Source organism: Ursus maritimus, unplaced genomic scaffold, assembly GCF_017311325.1.
Source record: "Ursus maritimus isolate PB19 unplaced genomic scaffold, ASM1731132v1 scaffold_25, whole genome shotgun sequence".
Classification (NCBI taxonomy): Eukaryota; Metazoa; Chordata; class Mammalia; order Carnivora; family Ursidae; genus Ursus; species Ursus maritimus.
In genome coordinates this window covers 40,632,294-40,650,407 of record NW_024425008.1, presented here as the reverse complement: position 1 = coordinate 40,650,407, position 18,114 = coordinate 40,632,294, and the positions used below count along the sequence as shown (strand labels likewise).

At 41.9% G+C, this 18,114-nt stretch overlaps 1 protein-coding gene across 2 annotated transcripts in view; it reads left to right on the top strand.

Moving 5' to 3' along the window:
- Positions 1–1,613: 1,613 nt before the first annotated feature.
- Positions 1,614–18,114, top strand: part of DDHD1 (DDHD domain containing 1) — an 89,155-nt gene continuing 72,654 nt past the window's right edge. For both annotated transcript variants that reach the window (XM_040641847.1, XM_040641846.1), the window contains exon 1: positions 1,614–2,579. In XM_040641847.1, coding sequence (XP_040497781.1) covers positions 1,751–2,579 — 829 coding nt within the window. In that variant the 5' untranslated portion in view covers positions 1,614–1,750. The remainder of the gene's footprint in view (positions 2,580–18,114) is intronic.

The following is an 18,114-nucleotide window of genomic DNA, read 5'->3' as shown; positions in this document are numbered from 1 at the left end:
TAGATGCTTTGAGTCAGGGCTGCCGTGTCCAGTTGGGCATGTTGTTCACTACATAAAATTATCATTTGGGCAAGGGCACAAATAGGAACAAAATCCAGCCCATGCTCTGCTTTCTAAGCCATTAACTTTAGCACTATTCCATATCTTGTATGCACACAGGAAGTAATGCCCTTTCTTTCAAATTCATATAGCGCTTCACAAGCTAAAGACAGCCATGCTTTATTTTATGACTTAATCTCTAACAGGTTAGATCATAGAGCAAGAAAAACTGCCCCACTGATCTGATTCCTCCACAAGAGGAGTAAAAGGAACTGTAGACTGTCTGCTCATGAATTGAGAACACTGAGGTTAGAGATTGTTTTTCTCTGGATTCTCAACATAGGGTGTTGCACTTATAAAATTAAAGGTTTTGGGGGGGCACCTGGGTGGCTCAGTCATTAAGCGTCTGCCGTCGGCACAGGGTGTGATCCCAGGGTCCTGGGATTGAGCCCTGCATCAGGCTCCCTGCCCCGCTGGGAGCCTGCTTCTTCCTCTCCCACTCCCCCTGCTTGTGTTCCCTCTCTCGATGGCGTCTCTCTCTCTCTGTCAAATAAATAAATAAATGACCTTTAAAAATTAAAGTTTTTTTTGTAATATAAAAGAACTACACAGTGGCCGCTCAGCATTCAACCTGATCCCAGAAAGTGAGCTACAGAATCAGAGATGCATAAAGAACAGGAAGAAACCGAGAAGACCACAGAATTCCATGGCTGGAAGACACTTTAGAGATCATCTGGTCCAATAATCACTTCATCTTACAGATGAGGAAACCAAAAAGATCAAGGAGATGAAGTGACTTGCCTGTGGTTATCTAAGTCTAGGACCTAGTGTTTTCTGGCTTTCAATATAATAATCTATCACAACTGGTTGCGCTTGCCGGCAATTATAATCAACATTGTTGCACCCACTGTGCGGGTGGGGTTGAGACTTATGGACTCGGTCTCCATCAGGGGCCTTACAATGAGGTTGAGAAAACTGGAAATAAGTATTGAAAGATAAACAATAGGAGGTGATCTATTGAAGTAAGGTTTAGACTCAGCTTTCCGAGAGGGAATGGTGACGTCAACATTTGGGATAGCAAGCAGGGGGTGGAATGCCTTTGTGCGGTCTGACAGCTATGGAGGGACTGAGAAGCTTCAGATGAGGACCTGAAGTCACAAAAGCAATGTCAGGGGAAACCCAACTTCCTGGGGCCCTCTCCAGTAGCTTAAGCCCTCGGGCTCATGACCCAGAATACAAGGATGAGTGGGATAAAGCCTCTCATCTGGGCTCTGACCCCTAGAAAGGCGCGGGCCGAGGCAGGTGTGCGGGGAGTGGAGCGTGGAGGCGGAAGGCAATTGAGGCATCTGATGAGTTGCGGCTGCCCTGAGCTGACCTACCACCGGGAGGCCAGAGAGAGGAACCCGGCTGTTCGCGCGAGGCCCGGGCGAATAAGGGGCTTCCGGGGCGGCGCGCGCGGCCGGCGGGGGCGGGGCCGGGGCCAAGCACCGCCCACGTCGGGCTGCGCGACAATGGGGCGGGCGGTGGAACACGGCTGCGGCTGCCGCGGGCCTGGGGGGGGCGGAGCCACCGCCGCTGCCTCCGCAGCCCCGGTTGGGATTTGAAAGATTAAAAACTACCGGTGGAGAGGGCGACGGCGTTGAATGTGTGGCGGAAGCGCTGGGGGCCGCTGCTCGGCGCGGGGTCGGGCAGCCGGCGGCGTCTCCACACCATGAATTACCCGGGCCGCGGGTCCCCGCGGAGCCCTGAACATAACGGCCGGGGCGGCGGCAGCGCAGCCTGGGAGCTGAGCTCCGATGCGGAGCCGGCGTTCGGCGGCGGCGTCTGCTGCTTCGACCACCTGCCCGGCGGGGACCCGGGCGACGGCGAGGTGCCCCTGGCCCTGCTGCGCGGGGAGCCGGGGCTGCACTTGGCGCCGGGCGCGGAGGACCACAACCACCACCTGGCGCTGGACTCCTGCCTCAGTGACGAGAACTACGACTTCAGCTCGGCGGAGTCAGGCTCCTCGCTGCGCTACTACAGCGAGGGCGAGAGCGTCGGCGGCGGCAGCTCCTCGTCGCTGCACCCGCCGCCGCAACCGCCGCTGGTCCCGTCGAGCGCCGGGGGCTGCGGGACGGCGGGAGGGGGTTTCGGGGAGAGGAAGCGCACCCGGTCTGGCGGAACGGCCGCCAGGCACCGCTACGAGGTGGTGACGGAGTTGGGCCCCGAGGAGGTTCGCTGGTTCTACAAGGAGGACAAGAAGACCTGGAAGCCCTTCATCGGCTATGACTCGCTCCGCATTGAGCTCGCCTTCCGAACGCTGCTGCAGGCCACCGGTGGCCGACCCCGGGCCGAGAACCGGGACGGCGACCGTGTGTGCGGCCCGGCCTCCAGCTCGGGGGAGGACGACGACGAGGACCGCGTCTGCGGCTTCTGCCCGCGCGCTGCGGGGCACGAGCCCGAGATGGAGGAGCTGGTGAACATCGAGCGGGTGTGTGTGCGGGGCGGCCTCTACGAGGTGGATGTGACCCAAGGAGAGTGCTACCCGGTGTACTGGAACCGTGAGTAGCCAGCCGGGGGAGGGAGCGGGACGGGCTGCTTCTGGGGCGGACGAGCTCCCGGGTGGGTTTGGGACTTGACCGCCGCGGAGAGCGAGGCGCTTGAGGCCTGCCGTTTGGTAGGAGCAGGGTGGAGATTAGACACGCAGAGCCGGCAGGTGAGGGATGAACGAGCAGATGGCAAAATCCAAGCCTCCCGTGGTTCAGAAGGAGAAGATTCTGCGAGGGTAGCGCTTCCTGGGTGAGCTGGATGCTGCTGCCACCCCCTGGAGGTAATCCAGGAACGGATGCCCAGCCCGAAGGTTTGATTTCGCGATCCTACCTGAGCTTTGTCCACCTGGGGATCTGATTCGGTCTCATTTACCCTGAACTGCCGATGAGTTAAAGAACAGCCTGTCCTCTGAATTGGGAATGTTTGAGCTGATCTGCAGGAGAATCAACAGTTCAGTTATGGAAAAGAACATTAATCCCAGGCGGGAAAGGAAAGGAGATAGGTTGTTTCCACCTGGTGCATTCGGGAGACGTGGAAAGCACTGCATGAAGCTTTGCTGGCAAATGGGTCCGCTCACTCTCTGTGGAATACTCCTTTTTGTCTCTTACGTTCTTGTTTACATATTCTCAGTTTGCTTCTTAACCTTGAAAAATTACTAAGGCCTATGCCTTGGTTTCCTCATCTATAAAATTGGGATAATTGTATCTACCTTGTAGTGTTGTTGTGGAGGTGAAATGAAATAATGTACCTAACCGGCTTGAAACTGTGCTGGGCACACGTGTGATTTATAAGTGTTAACCGTAGGTTCTTATTCAATTAGACAGCAACACAAGTTTGTAATTAAATGGGGTTAAAAGCAAGTGTTACGTATGTAATATATAATATATATTCTACTGTGACAGAACTATTGGCTACCAGCAATTTGCAATACATAGTTTCAGTTTTTATGGACCTAGTGCCGTAACTCAGATATCTGTCTTCATTGGTTGTCACAAGCCTTAGGTCTTCCATACATTTTACAGTATTCTGTCTTATATTAATATATATTGATGACTTTGCTTCTTTTCTGTATGTTTAGCAATCTATGGGCAGAGTCCACCTTTATCTTAATACTCTCATTGGGCCTAGTGCAGTAGATACTTAATAGGTATTGAACTGCATGAGTGATTCTGATAATGTTAAAACATGTGAAGCATGAGTCACTAAGATAGCAATTACAGTGTGTGTCAAATCAAATCAAATAAGCATAGAAAATTTAACTTACTACACTTAAGGATGACAGTGAAGGCATTAACATTTTCACAAGACCAGATTCATATGGGATTTGTCACATCATTCCTTTTGATTACAGGCTCACTAAGGATAGGGTATGCTTGTATTCACTCATTCATTTATTCATTCAGCTTTTTCATTTTTGCCAAGTATTTGTATGTGCATAATATAGTAATCTCATGAAGGCATTAGGAAAGGTGGAGAAAAGGGCAATCCTTACCCTTCAGGAGTTTCCCACTTAGTGTTTTCTTCAAATGTGCTACACATCAGTATAGATTTTTTTCCTTTGAATATAGAAAAACAAGGACTTAGTGGAGCAGGAAATTTGGATAAAATGCAGGGCATTCTTGGAGAGGAGCCTGGAGACCAAAGGATGAACCATACCCTTAAATCGACTAAAGTATATTCACCTAGAATATTGTGTGCTCTTTTGGTTTATGGTAAAATTGTGGCTCTTTTTTTTTTTTTTAAGATTTTATTTATTGGAGGGAGAGAGAGAGGGATCATGAGCAGGGGGGAAGGGTAGAGGGAGAAGCAGACTTCCCGCTGAGCAGGTAGCCCAATATGACGATCCCAGGACCCTGGGGTCATGACCTGAGCCAAAGGCAGATGCTTAAACGATTGAGCCACCTAGGCTCTCTATGGTAAAATTGTTAATGCTTGCATAGTGCTTTGCTGTTTATAAAATAATTTTTCGCATTATTTCATAGTGATATCAAATTAATGCTAACATTCTGTTTATGAAGAAATAGGCTCAGTAAAATTAATGAACTTGTCCAAGGTTACTCAGCTAGAAAGTGGTGAAGCATTTTAGAGCCTGCTGGGGGAATAGGTGTGGTGTCCAGAGAGCAACTGACACACCACCCAAGGGTGAGGGTATCAGGAAAGCTTGCCAGATAATGTAAGACTGAATCCTAAAGGATGAATTTAATCAAGAAAAAGAAAATGGGGAGACGCAGGGAAAGGCATTTCAGTCAGATGGGGTAACATATACAAAGACACAGAAACATGAAATTGCATGGCATTTTGAGGAAATTAAGGCTGCACCTGCAGGGGCCAAGACACATAGGGTAGGCTTGGGATTTGACCACCACAGAGCCAGAAGTGTTTGGTCAAGGACAGGAGGAGATTGTGAAGGGTACCTGTCGTTGAATGGTGCATTTGGAGAGTAGCTAGGGAAGGAACAAGAGTAGATATGCCGTGCTAAGGACTTTGGACTATATCCTGTGAGTATTAAACCAAACAATTGAAGGTTCTCTATTATTTAGGTGATTAGTGACAACACAAAGGTTGAATTGGAGAGTTGGGGTATATCGTTAGAATGGTAGTATCCTAAACCAAGAGAGAAACCGTGAAGGCCTACAGAAGTTAACCTGAAAGGGAGTGTGGACTTAGCCTTCTCAAATCTCCTTTTCAAAAGCAGGTAGCCAGTAGACCAATTATAACTTATAAATTAATTTTTGTTAACTAGAATAACAGCAACACCTATTTTCACTCCATTTTAGTTTTTTCTAAATAGTTTTCTGCAATATACAATCCTGTGGGTGTCCCAGGCCTTCATATGAACTACAATGGAAACACAATGGTGCTTATTGTCCCTAATTGACCACTTCTTACAAAATCCCATATCACTTTGCTCTGATTGGTTCTTCAGGTCTCTCTGTATTATATGTTTTCATATGGTCTCGTGAGGGTTCAATCCCAGTATGGTCTCTTTAGCTTTTACAGCTTTAGACTTCCTTCTCATATACTTTTTTAATTCCGGAAGCTTTCTGCTTGGTGGCAATGAAAGTTTAAAAAAAAAAAACAAAACGGAAAGAAAGAAAGAAAGAAAGAAAGAAAGAAAGAAAGAAAGAAAGAAAGAAAGAGAAAGACTTCAAAAAGTTCCTACAGAGTGGTGGTGTAGGATTTCAGTGGTGGTTTAGGCTTTTGTGACCTAATTGAGCCCACTGCACCTGGGTGTCAAGGCCAATAAGTTAGCTATGCTTAGTCTAAAAGGTGTAATTTATATTTGCTCTTCCTTTTGAACTCTTACTAGCAGACCAAATTTGAACCAATTCGGGGTATGTGAATCAGAAGGGGAATAGAATTTGTCTTTTATAGATAGGAAGTCCATATTATTACCTATGAAAAAATATTATAGGAAATTTATTTTCATTTTATTGTCTGTTTATTTTTCTTACTGCATGTAGACATTTTAGATAAAAATTGATTATTGCTGAGTAATGGCTAAGTAAACTCCCTTGCTCCCCCTCTTCTTCCTAAGCTGCTTGTAGCCATCTCATAGGCTTCTTTTGAGAATTACTGTATATAACATGCCCGGAACGGTGGTCGGCACAAAGTGCTAGGTGTTAACTATATCTGTGTGGGTCTCAGAAAACAGTAATCCTTACTTGTAGAAACTCACGTGAAAGTTCATAAGGCTGACCGGTGCAAAATTATCAAGTACAGTGTTTGTTGTTACTGGCCTGTACCTTACCATAAGTGAAAAAATGTTTGTAAAGAATATTAGCAAGAAAGTGGCCCTATTTACTAATAGTGGTAGAAAGGCATAGGGAGCATTATAGAGATATTTGATGAATAGTCTCATAGCAGTTCTTATGGCAGTGATGTGTGCATTGTACACTAGGGAGTATGTAATTTCCATTTATTGACTAAAGTGATCTGACCAAATATTTATATGAATGTGTAGTTTCTCCCCCCTCCCCCACTTTCTGATATATTTGAGGTCTACTTGCATTATTATCATTCTAAACCATTTTCAAAAACTTTAAAAATTAACCAGTCTTCATGATATATTAAAGAAAAAATAATATTCCCACCAAAATGAGGTAGAAAAATAAGGGCTTTTTCTGCAAGTACCCAAATTAAATGGTGTTTATTAACATGGCATACCTGTAACCATCTCTTCGGTCTTTTTCATTTAAGGGTTACTAACCTTAATAATTAATAATCTTTATGAGGCACAGGGCATCATGGGAAAGTAATGGAGTCCAAGCTGGGAGAAGTCAGTCTTTCCTGATCAGTTTCTGCCTCCAGTAAAGCAGAACTATAGGGAATGGAGACCGGGGATTGACATGCCTGAAAAAGTGTTAGTCTCTTCTATCTCTTTTTAACTGCATTCATTGTCTCCCATTAGCCCTTGGGAAAGCAGCCTTGGGCAGCGTTGGAACCCTGGCTGCTCAGGTTTCCAGAATCCTGGCAGAAGTCTTCTGAGAACCCTATTCTAGACAAGCCTGCTTTAGACTACGTATTTCAGCAACCCATTGAAAGAGCACGAAGATATGAATGACACTGAGTGATATATATGGAGGGCAGTACTTGGCACAATCTGATCAAGGCATTCAGGACGTTTCTTCCCCTTTACATTGGACCATTACTTTAAAACTGATTTCATATCAGTTATTGATCCACCTTGTTTGTATATGGCTCAAATGTAATAATGCATGTTGTACAAGTGCTTTATATAAATGTTCAAAGTAATTGGTATGTCTTACTTTACTCCATCTGTAACCCTCTTCTTTTTTTTTCCTCCTTTATTATTTTTTCATGGAAGAGACCTTTTGTACTGTTCCTTCTTCCAAATCTTATTTCCTGGGTCTTATCTCCACATTACGCTCTATAGTTTCTGCTTTGCTAAGATCTGATGTCTGGAACCCTAGAGGTGATCCTTTTCTGATCTGAGGGGAGGGGAGGGGAGGAAAGCTGGATATTCTAGTCGTGGAATCCACTGAGATTATGGACCCTGGGTGAGGACAGTAGGGGGATAGAAAGGAGAGAGGGAAATGGGGAATATACTCACAGGAAACCTAAGATGATTATTGGCAGAGAAGGTAGGGAGATAGTTCTAGAATCCGTGATTATTGGGCAATCTAAGTCCTTTATATCTTCATGAGTGTGATAAAATTTAAACTGTACATGTTATCAAGAAAAACTTCAACACTGATAAAGGGTATAGATACCAGTTTCTTCTTTTTTGCCACAATACATTTCTAAAAGCTCAGTTAAAAAGTAGAACAAGGAAAAACATGATTTTTAGAGCCAGTAGATATAACTTACAATTCTACTCTTTTGAATATGCTTTGGTAAAGGGAAATTTTGCCCACAAAAAGATTTGAATCACTGACAAAGGAGTGGATTAATGGGATGAAAAGCATACTATAGATACTTTTTGATACCCCAGGATTAGGGGACAGGTAAAATTTAAGATCGTGGAAAGATTAGGGGACAAGTGACATTCAAGGTTGTGTAAATTGCTACGCGTGGTTTACTGTCAAGATTGCCTGTGCCAGAGAACTAAAGAAAAATGGTGGGAGTATTGATATGATCATATAAAAGTAATTGTGTTTTATGTACTGCTTTCTAATTTTGCCAGATTGCCATACATAATAATTTATATACTCATTAGTATTTATTCTAACGTGTTATTACATTAAAGCTATATCCAGATAATCTTTATAATCATTGCACTTGGGTGTTTAAATAAAATCTGTTGAATGACTTTTGGGGCCAGGCCAGCCTTTGGAAATTACATTGCTATTGCAACTTTTGTACCCCAAGACCTCAGGTATCTAGAAATCTTAGAGAAATGTAAATTCTGTCTGAATGGATATCTTTTCCAAATTAGTTGAGCGTTAAGCTTTTATTTGTTGAAGGGTAGTTTTAACTATGTGAATGGAAATCTCTCTAATGTTACTGTTTCCCCTTTTGGCCACTTCTCAGTGAACCATCATGAAAATTGATGCAGGAAAGTCCTTGAGACACGTGATACGGGACAAAGAGCTGGATTGGCTTTGCCAAAACATAAATCTTCTAGGTCATATGCCATAGAATGTGCTGCTCAGTAACTTTAGATGATGCACAGGGAGCCTAGTTAGAATTACTTCTGAGCCTTCCTGGAGATAGAGCTAAATGTAGTTCCACCTTTATTTTACTATTTATTACAGTGATCAACTTTCAGTTAGTATTGTATTGACTGAATTAATTTTTTTTCTTCTCATTCTATAGAATTGCTTCTAGGTAGGCCCAGGGTATCCCCTGTCCACCTGATTCACCCACCTAGACCTTCAGTAAAGCTTGCATTTTGACATCTGATCTGTTTTATGATATGTTAAGTACCCCCAAGTTTGTTTATGCTTTAGAAAACAAAATCTTTGCCGCGAATCAAAAGATAGTCATTGGAGAGAGAGCGTCTACTTGAAAGAAATTGTTGAGGGTCGCTCAAACTGAGCAAAGGACAGTACGGCTCTTTAAGCACTTTTAATGCACTCACTTTACCATGCTGGCTGTCCACTACCAAAATGAACCCTTACTATATGGTTAGCACTGAGGCTGGTATACATGTCTGTAACCTTTATGAACAGATGTTTGCCTTTGCTTGACATTTTCATTGTATAGCTAACCACTCTTACTCTTATTTAAGATTAGTACCACTACCCATAGTTCTGCTCTTTGTCTTTTACTAGAAAAAAGTTGGGACCTTATATTTTAGAATATATTTTTGGATATAGTTTATTTTTATTTTTAACTTATTTACTATTTAGCCTGTTATTTTGTGTAAACTACATTATATATTACACTTCTTTTGTGGGCAAGAAAGGTGTTACTGTACTTTACATATAACGAGTGTTCCTAATCCTGGAATACTGGACTGAATTGTTTGGAATTCTGATTGCCTGGCAGTATTCTGGCTTTCACGGACAGATCTAGAACCCATCAAAGTATATGATCGGTCTCACATAAAGGGTAGACCTGGTTTACTTCATGTGTTTTGAAGTCAACTCTTACCCCACCTAAGGTCTTCGGTTTTATCTCTTCCACTTCCAGTTCAGTTCTTACTGGGTTTTCAAGAGTGGCAGCACTGTCTCATGTTTATGAATGTAAATGATCACTGGTGGCAACTGTCTGGGCCAGAATCCCAGCTCTGCCATATACTGTCTGTGTGACTTCCGGCAACTTAAATTCTCTGTGCCTCAATTTCTTCTATAAAATATGGTTAATAGTACCTACCTCTTAGGATTGTTGTAGTAAATGTGTTACAATAAGATCTTGAAACCTCTCATGATGAATAGTAAGTTCTAAATAACAGTTAGCTGTTACTACTTCTCCATTTTCCTGCCCCTTCTGTCCTTTCCAATTTACAACCCACTTGACATTCTTGGCTTTCAGCTCCCCTATTTCAATTTGCAGTCCTTTTCCTGACACAGTATTTTCTTTGGCCTTGACTCTTGGTAATCGACTCTCGATTAGGCACAGCCCTAGAACCTACCCTTGTGAACTGTTGCCTGCCCCTGTGAGAAACTGTGGCTGATTTTTGCCCCAGAACGAGCTATATTTCTCCAGTTTTCCTCGTTTGTGCACCACAGGTGAGACCATTCCATTCTGTGTCTGCTGCCTGTGGGAAAGGGGGAGTTCTTTCTCATGAAATCTAAGTTCTTGAGCATCTCCTTTTTTTGGTATGCAGATCCTGTCACCAGCTGTGGGAGGTACCGACTTCATCCCCAAAGCTCATTTAGAACATCTCTACCAGCTACCGGGATTTTTGATACAATAGAGAATTTTACAGCTTTCAAAAGGCTGCCCAGTTTTCAGTTGAGGCAGAGCCAGTAGTGTTCTTGGTCTTTTGCCATGTTGGCAAGAAAGAAATGACCCATAATTCCTTTTACAGTGGAGACCTCAACATGAAAACTTTGAAGAATCGATTCCTCTTAATTGACCTGCAGTTGAAGCAATAGTGGTAGGAATGGCAGCTAGGTTCTGGCACCTAGTGCAAAATCTAGCTTCAGATCTGAATCTTTTAGCCCAGGGATTTGAAGCGGCCATCCCTTACCAGCACTGGCAATAAAACTGAGTGGGCTCAGAAAAGAGATCTTTGTTGCCAAATTCCCTTAGTTTGAGTCCTTGATTTTTCATAGCCTTATGTTTAGGCAAGTTATAATCTCTTGATGGTCCAGTTTCAACTTCATAAGTGGGGATAATAATTCCTGCTTCACAAGGTTATTACAGATTCTGTTAAGATACACATAGAGTACTTAGCATAGTACCTGGTTCAATAAATGTTAGCCATTATATTTAAGCCAGGCTGATATATTGGCTCTTCAACTAGAAGCCTAGCTTCTGGAAATTAAAAAGTGTGTGGTCGGCATGTTTTATTTGTGAAAAAGAAGAATGTGAATCTATGGCTCGACCAAAATTACTTCACCCTGCATTCGATGACCGTATACACACATAACACATACATACACACGTAGTCCCTCACTCTTCCTTTCCCCTTCTCCCTCACCCTTCTATATATACATCTGTGTGTTCATCGTAAAGCTGCTTAATCTTACCACCACCATTCCCCCCAAGAGTTCTGGGAATCACAGTGAAGTATCACATCGCAGGCCCCTTAATTCCTCTTGTAGACTCTGACACTGAACAAAATGAAGACCTTTCCGTATGGTGAGGGCAGTGAAATACATTTCAGCCTTTGAATCGCCTCTGTTGGGTTCTGTTGCCTATGGAATGGCATCCTATCTTAGACCAGTAGTTTGCAGATTTCACTGAGCTTAACAGTCACTGGGAAGATGGTTAAAACTGTACATTTTTAGATCTCGTCCTTGGAGATTAGATGCAACAGATCTGAGCCTGTGGCCTGAGAATCTTCCTCAATAGGTATCTCAAGTAATTCTTTTGGGGGCGGGGGGTGGTTATAGACCTCAACACTGATAACTCTGTTAATTAACTCTTCCAGTCTAAATGGCTCACAAGTGCCTCATCCTAGGTTGTCTTCATCTTCAATCGGACGGTCACCAGTTCAGCCAGTCCGAGGTTGTATTTCATGCAGTTTGAGAGGAACCAGCCTTCCACCCACAAATTGATTTATCTTTATTTCATCTTTGTTTTTCTTTTACCTGTTTCTGCTCTGCCCTTCCAATTTAAAATTCTGTATTTATATTGATTTTCTCTAAACTCATTCTATCAGTCATTGAGGAAGATGAAATATCGAACTGTAATTGTGGATTTATTTGTTTTTGTAGTTCTCTTGGTTTTGGTTTCATGTTTTTTGAAGCTCTATTATTAGGTGCATACACATTTAGGGTTATTATATCCTTGTGATGAAATAAAGCCTTCATCATTTTGAAAAGTCCCCCTTTATCTCTGGTTTATTTCTTATATTGATATCTACTTTGATACTAATTTAGACACTCCCAACTTTCTTTTGATTTAATATTTGCATAATATGTCTTATTTTACTTTTAAACCCATATGTATCTTTACCTATCTTAGATATTGCTTTGCAAATTCCATTCTGAGATGTGCTGATTTTATTTGGTGTTTTAGGCCATTTATATATTTAATATGATTAATGCTAAGTTTGAGTTTAAATTGAACATCTTGCTAGTTGTTTTCTGTTTGTCCCATTTTTTTTTTTAAGATTTATTTATTTGGGGGGGGTGAAGGGAGGGGGAGGGAGAGACTCTTCAAGCAGACCCCCTGCTGAGCAGGGAGCCCAATTTGGGGCTCAGTTCCAGGAGTCATGAGATTATGACCTGAGCCAAAACCAAGAGCCTAACCGACTGAGCCACCCAGGCACCCCTGTCCCATTTATTCTTTGTTCCTTTTTTCCTTTATCTTCCTTCTTTTGGATCAAGTATTTGTTATGATTCTCTCTTATTTTCATTACTAGCTTTTAGGGATACCTTTTTCATATTTATCCTGGCTGGTGTTCTCTGAGCTTTTTGGATTACAATTACATGTGTATTAGATCATTTGATATTGTCCCCAGCTCTTGGATGCTCTATTCTGTTTTTGTTTTTTTTTAAAGATTTTATTTATTTATTCGACAGAGACAGCCAGTGAGAGAGGGAACACAAGCAGGGGGAGTGGGAGAGGAAGAAGCAGGCTCATAGCGGAGGAGCGTGACGTGGGGCTCAATCCCAGAACGCCGGGATCACGCCCTGAGCCGAAGGCAGACGCTTAACCGCTGTGCCACCCAGGCGCCCCTCTATTCTGTTTTTTAATTTTTCCACCACTTTTGTGTGTGTATGTGTGTGTTTCAGTTTGGGTAATTTCTGTTGACTTCCACGTTCGCTGATTCTTTCCTCAGCTGTGTTGAGTCTACTGATGAATCCATCAAAAGTATTCTTTATCTCTCTTCCTGTGTTTTTAATTTCTAGCATTTTTTATTCTTTCTTGTAGTTTCCATCACTGTGCTGAAATTATCCATCTGATTATACATGTTGCCCATCTTTTCTACTACAGCCTTTAGCATATTAATCATAGTTATTTTAAATTCTCTAATAATTCCAACATCTGGGACATCTTGGATCTAATTCTATTATTTTATCTATTGATGGTATGTTTTCTTTCTTTTTCATCTGTCTCAACTTTTTATTGAAAGCTGGACATCATCTGTAGGACAGTGGTCTAATTAGCCTAGAAACCTTATGTTTTGGCCAGCCTTTAGTATGGGAGGTTACTCAGGCAGTCTGTTTGGGAGTTGAGCTGGGTTTGGATTTTGTTACTATAGTTGTTATCATAAGTGCACCACGGGCTTCAAATTTGCCTGGCATTACCTTGTATTTAGGGTGGGGACTGGTTTGCCAGAGGGTTTCTCTCCATGCTATTACCCTCCTTTAGCCGTAGATTAAATGCTTGCTGTGTTGGTGATGGTGGTCAGAGAGTGGAGACAGGACATTCTCTGTTGTTCTGATTCAGCCTCATTCTTAGGTACAGTGTCTCTGAGTCTTGAGAGCGGGTCCTTCTCGGTGATTCTGCCTCTACACCAGCGATAGGAAACCTCATTGTCTATGGGCACCTGGGTGGCTCAGTCAGCTAAGAGTCTGCCTTCGGCTCAGGTCATGATCCCAGGGTCCTAGCATCGAGCCCCACAGGGAGCCTGCTTCTCCCTCTCCTCCCCAAACTCATGTTCTCTCTTGCTATCTCTGTGTGTGTGTGTGTGTGTGTGTGTGTGTGTGTGTCTCTCTCTCTCTCTCTCAAATAAATACATAAAATCTTTAAAAAAAAAAAAAACCCTCATTGTCTAGACCCAAGACAGTGTCTTGCCCCTACACCAAGGGTAGGGTGTTTTTTTTTTTTCTAGTGGCTTTTCCCAGCTGCTGTGGGGTCTTCATCTGTGCCCTAAAAGCAACAGTGTTTTCTGCGTTTCTAATAATATCTTAAGGCTTTTGTTCCGTGGGTGGGATCCAGGCAAGGATAGGAAGGATCCAGGCAAGGCTTCACACTTTTACCGTAGCTGCTGCTGTTCCCTCCCCCGAGGCCCGCACCATGCACTGTTTCCAGGTTTCTCACCCCAGCCTTTCTTAGAGGTCCTGGTAAAATCTTTGAAGAAGAATGTACAGGAGGGTGCAGTTACTCTCTGTCTGAGGCCCCAGGGATTCTATACTCTCACTGTGGTCTACCTTGCCTTTAGCAATTTATTTAAAAATTTAACTGAAATCTTTATACTCACTCTTATGACATCTGGTATCTACCCCCAGTAAACAAATACTCCTATCTAGTTCCTCCCTGTCTTAGATATCGTGTTAGTTAGTTGCTCTGTGACTTCAGGTCTCTGAAGGATTTGAGAAAAATTACAATTTTGGAAATTAAATGTGTGTCTTTTGTTTGTTTTAAGGGTAGGAGAAATAAATGCTCTTTTAGCTTTTTACATTCTAACCAAAGGCTGAAATTCAATTATACTTTTTTGTTTTTATTTTTGTAGTGGTTACTCTAGGATTTTCAGTGTGCGTCTTTAACATGTCACAGCCTAACTCCAGAAATTATGTTGTCACTTCATATAGAGTGTACTTCCATTTACCCCTCATTACCTTTTGCTGTTGGTATACATTTTACTTCTACATGTTATAAACCCCAAAATATTTTTGCTTTAAGAGGTCGATTTTAATAAATTTCTTTAAGAAACAAAAATCTTATATTTACCGCATATTTATCATTTCTGTTTTTCATTCCTTTATGAAGATTCTTCTTGAAGACCTACCTTTACTGTTTCTCATAGTGTACATCTACTGATGAAAAATTCTCTTGGCTTTTGTCTTTAAAAGTCTTTATTTCTCCCTCATTTTTGAAAGATATTTTTACTCGATATAGCAAAATCCTAGGTTGACATTTTTTTTTCCCTTCGGAACTTAAACATGTCACTCCATTGTCTTTCACTTGTATAACTTCTGATAAGAAACTGCTGTTACTTTTTCTTCTAGAAGTCATCTTTTTTTTTTTTTTCTGGCTGCTTTTCCACCGCCAGTTTGATTATGACGTGTCTTGGTGTGGCTTTCTTCATATTTCTTCTGTGTAGGATTTCTTGAGATTCTAGGAACTATGGGCTTATAGTTTTCATCAAATTTGGAAAATATTTGGCTATTATTTCTCTGAAAAATTTTTTTTTCTGTTTCCCTACCCCTTTTCTGGGATTCCTAATACTTGCATATTAGCCTGCTTGATATTGTCCCACAGCTTTGTGCATTTTCTTTTCAGCATTTTTTTTTACTCTGTATTTCATTTTGAATGGTTTCTATTATGTTTTTGAATATGTTTGCTTTGCTTTAAACTTCAAATTCACTGATCTTTTCATCTGTAGTGTCTAATCTGCTGTTGATCTCATTTGGTATATTTTTCATTTCTGTTGTATTTTCCATCTGTAGAAATGCAGTTTAAGTATTTTTTTATATCTTCTGTGCCCTTCCTCACCATGTTCATGTTTTCCTCTACCTTCTTGAATCTAGAGAATATAATGGTTTTAACATCTTTAGTCTGCTAATTTTACCATCTGTGTTGTTTCTGGATCTGTTGCTATTGATTGACTTTTCTCCTGGTTATGGGTTAGATTTTTGTGTTTTTTTTTAACATTTGGGGTTTTTTTGTTTTTTTTTTTTTGTTTCGTTTTGTTTTGGATGTCAGATACTGTGCATTTTCTGTTGTGTGCTGAGTTTTGTAGGATTCCTTTAATATTATTGGGCTTTGTTCTAGTACACAGTTAAGTTACCTCAAATTTTTTTGGCCCTATCAAGGCTTTCTTTTGAGCTTTATTAGGGTGGTGAAAGCAGCCTTTAGTTTTGGGACAATTTATCCCCACTACTAAGGCAATATCTTTCTGAGGACATTGCTTAAGGCCCCAGAGAATTAGGTGTTTTTTACTCTTGCTTACTGGAACTTGAACTACTCCCTGGCCTTATATGAGCTCTGAAGAGTGTTACACCTTCTCCTTTCCAGTGATCTTTTCCCCTGGCCTCCAATAGTTTTCTCCCATGTGTGCATAGATAAGTATTTGACCAAAGCCTCAAAGGAACTCCTCTAGAGATCTCCAGCAGTGTCTTTCTGTATAGCCTTCTCTTTTCTGATATTTTGCCCCACAGATTCTAGCTGCCTTGGCCTCCCTGAACTCTGAGCCATTTGGCATCTGAGCAAGACTGCTAGGTTCTGTTTGGGTTTCCTCTTCCTGTGCTGTATAGTATGGAAGCTCTAGGTACTAAGCTTGGGCACTTCTCCCAGTGATCACTGTCCTCTTCTGCCTGTTGTGCAATATCTGAAAATCATCATTCCATATATTTTATCTGATTTTCTAGTTGTCTGCGGTGGGGCAGTAAATCTAATATGCATTACTCCATCGTGACTATTAAGTGGAAGTCTGTCCTTACAATTGAGCAAACTGATTTCCTCTTCCCATTCTTGGTGGCCTTTTTTATGTCTCTTCTTGTTACGCACAACCTATTACTCTCATATCCTACCTGTCTTTCTGCGTAGGAATGTTGGAATGGACAACAGTAATTATCTAGTGAGCTAACATGGATCAAGTAGCTGTTTGCCACGCAGAGTACAATCAAGGTGTCTTCTGTAGCTGTTTTTATGGGCTGTAGGGTAGAAGTGATTGTTAGACTCTAGTACCTCAAAACTATTTGCTGCTGCCTCTTTTTTGCAGAATATTACATTACATGCAGTCTACCAAACCAACTGCTGCATTTAATTTCTCATGCTTCCTAATCACCCCCTTTCTTTTTCTGTCTTATTTCTTACACCTCCATATAAAAAACAGACTCTTGAGGATCTCTATTTTCATATCAAAGGACCCCCTCCCCTTTTACTGGTATCAGCAGGAAGTAAATCCAAGTACTGGATTAGCCTGCCCGTCAGAGTATGTCTGCAGTGATCTCATGTGTAGGTTTTAATCTTCTGTTTAGTTTCTGGATTTCTGAGCCTGCTTCTCCAGTTGTCATAGTGTGAGGTTTTCATTTTGGAAGAGATGGTAGGGGAAAAGGCAGTTTAGTTGATTCAAATGGCTGAGGATTCTAGAAGGCTAGTCTTGATATAGCCAGATTTAACCACTGCATGTGGTTTTAGAAACTTAAAAAGATATTATGTGAATCAGGCACCTGGGTGGCACAGTTGGTTAAGTGTCTGCTTTTGGCTCAGGTCATGATCCCAGAGTTCTGGGATCGAGCCCCCTTAGCAGGGAGCCTGCTTCTCTGTCTGCCACTCACCCTGCTAATACTCTCTCGTGAGCATGCTCTCTCTCTCTCTCAAATAAAATCTTTTAAAAAAAGAAAAAGATGTTATGCAAATCAGAATAACACCAAAAGTAGGAATAGGATTTTATAATTTACGAAGTACTTTCGTGTACATTATTTTATTAATCCCTATTATAACCCTGCAATGAGGTAGGATATCCTCATGTTACAAGGTGGTTGCAGAGAGAAGGTAAAGATCAAACTGGAATTAGGCCCAGCCTTCTGAGTCCTTAACTAGTTCCCTTTCTCCTGTATACCATCTATGACCTTTTGTACTATCTGAGCAAATGCGAAGATTATATGCCAACAGTAATTAATGTCCTGGATTATTTTGTAACCTATGTAAGAAATACATGCCCACTTTTATTGCTACATTCCTTCTATTTGATGATTCCTTCCTTCCTTTCTCTTTCTTTCTTTCTTTCTTTTTTTAGAGTGGGGGAGAGAGGGGCAGAGGGAGAGGGGGAGAGAGGAGCCTGATGCAGGGCTGATTCCACAACCCTGAGGTCATGACCTGAGCTGAAATCAAGAGTCAGATACTCAATGGACCGAGCCACCCAGGCGCCCCTCTATTTGATGATTTTTAAATATATTCCTCAAATAAGTTTTTTGTGATTTTAGTCTTAGGAATCTCAAGTGTTTTCCTCAACTTCTTTTTGCGTATTTTCAAGTTTTTGCTTTTATGCTTGTTAACATTCTGAATTTTGGCTTTTTCTCCTTTTTCTCTTCTGTTCCTCCTTTTTACAAAAGATTTTGGCTTTTCTTTCAA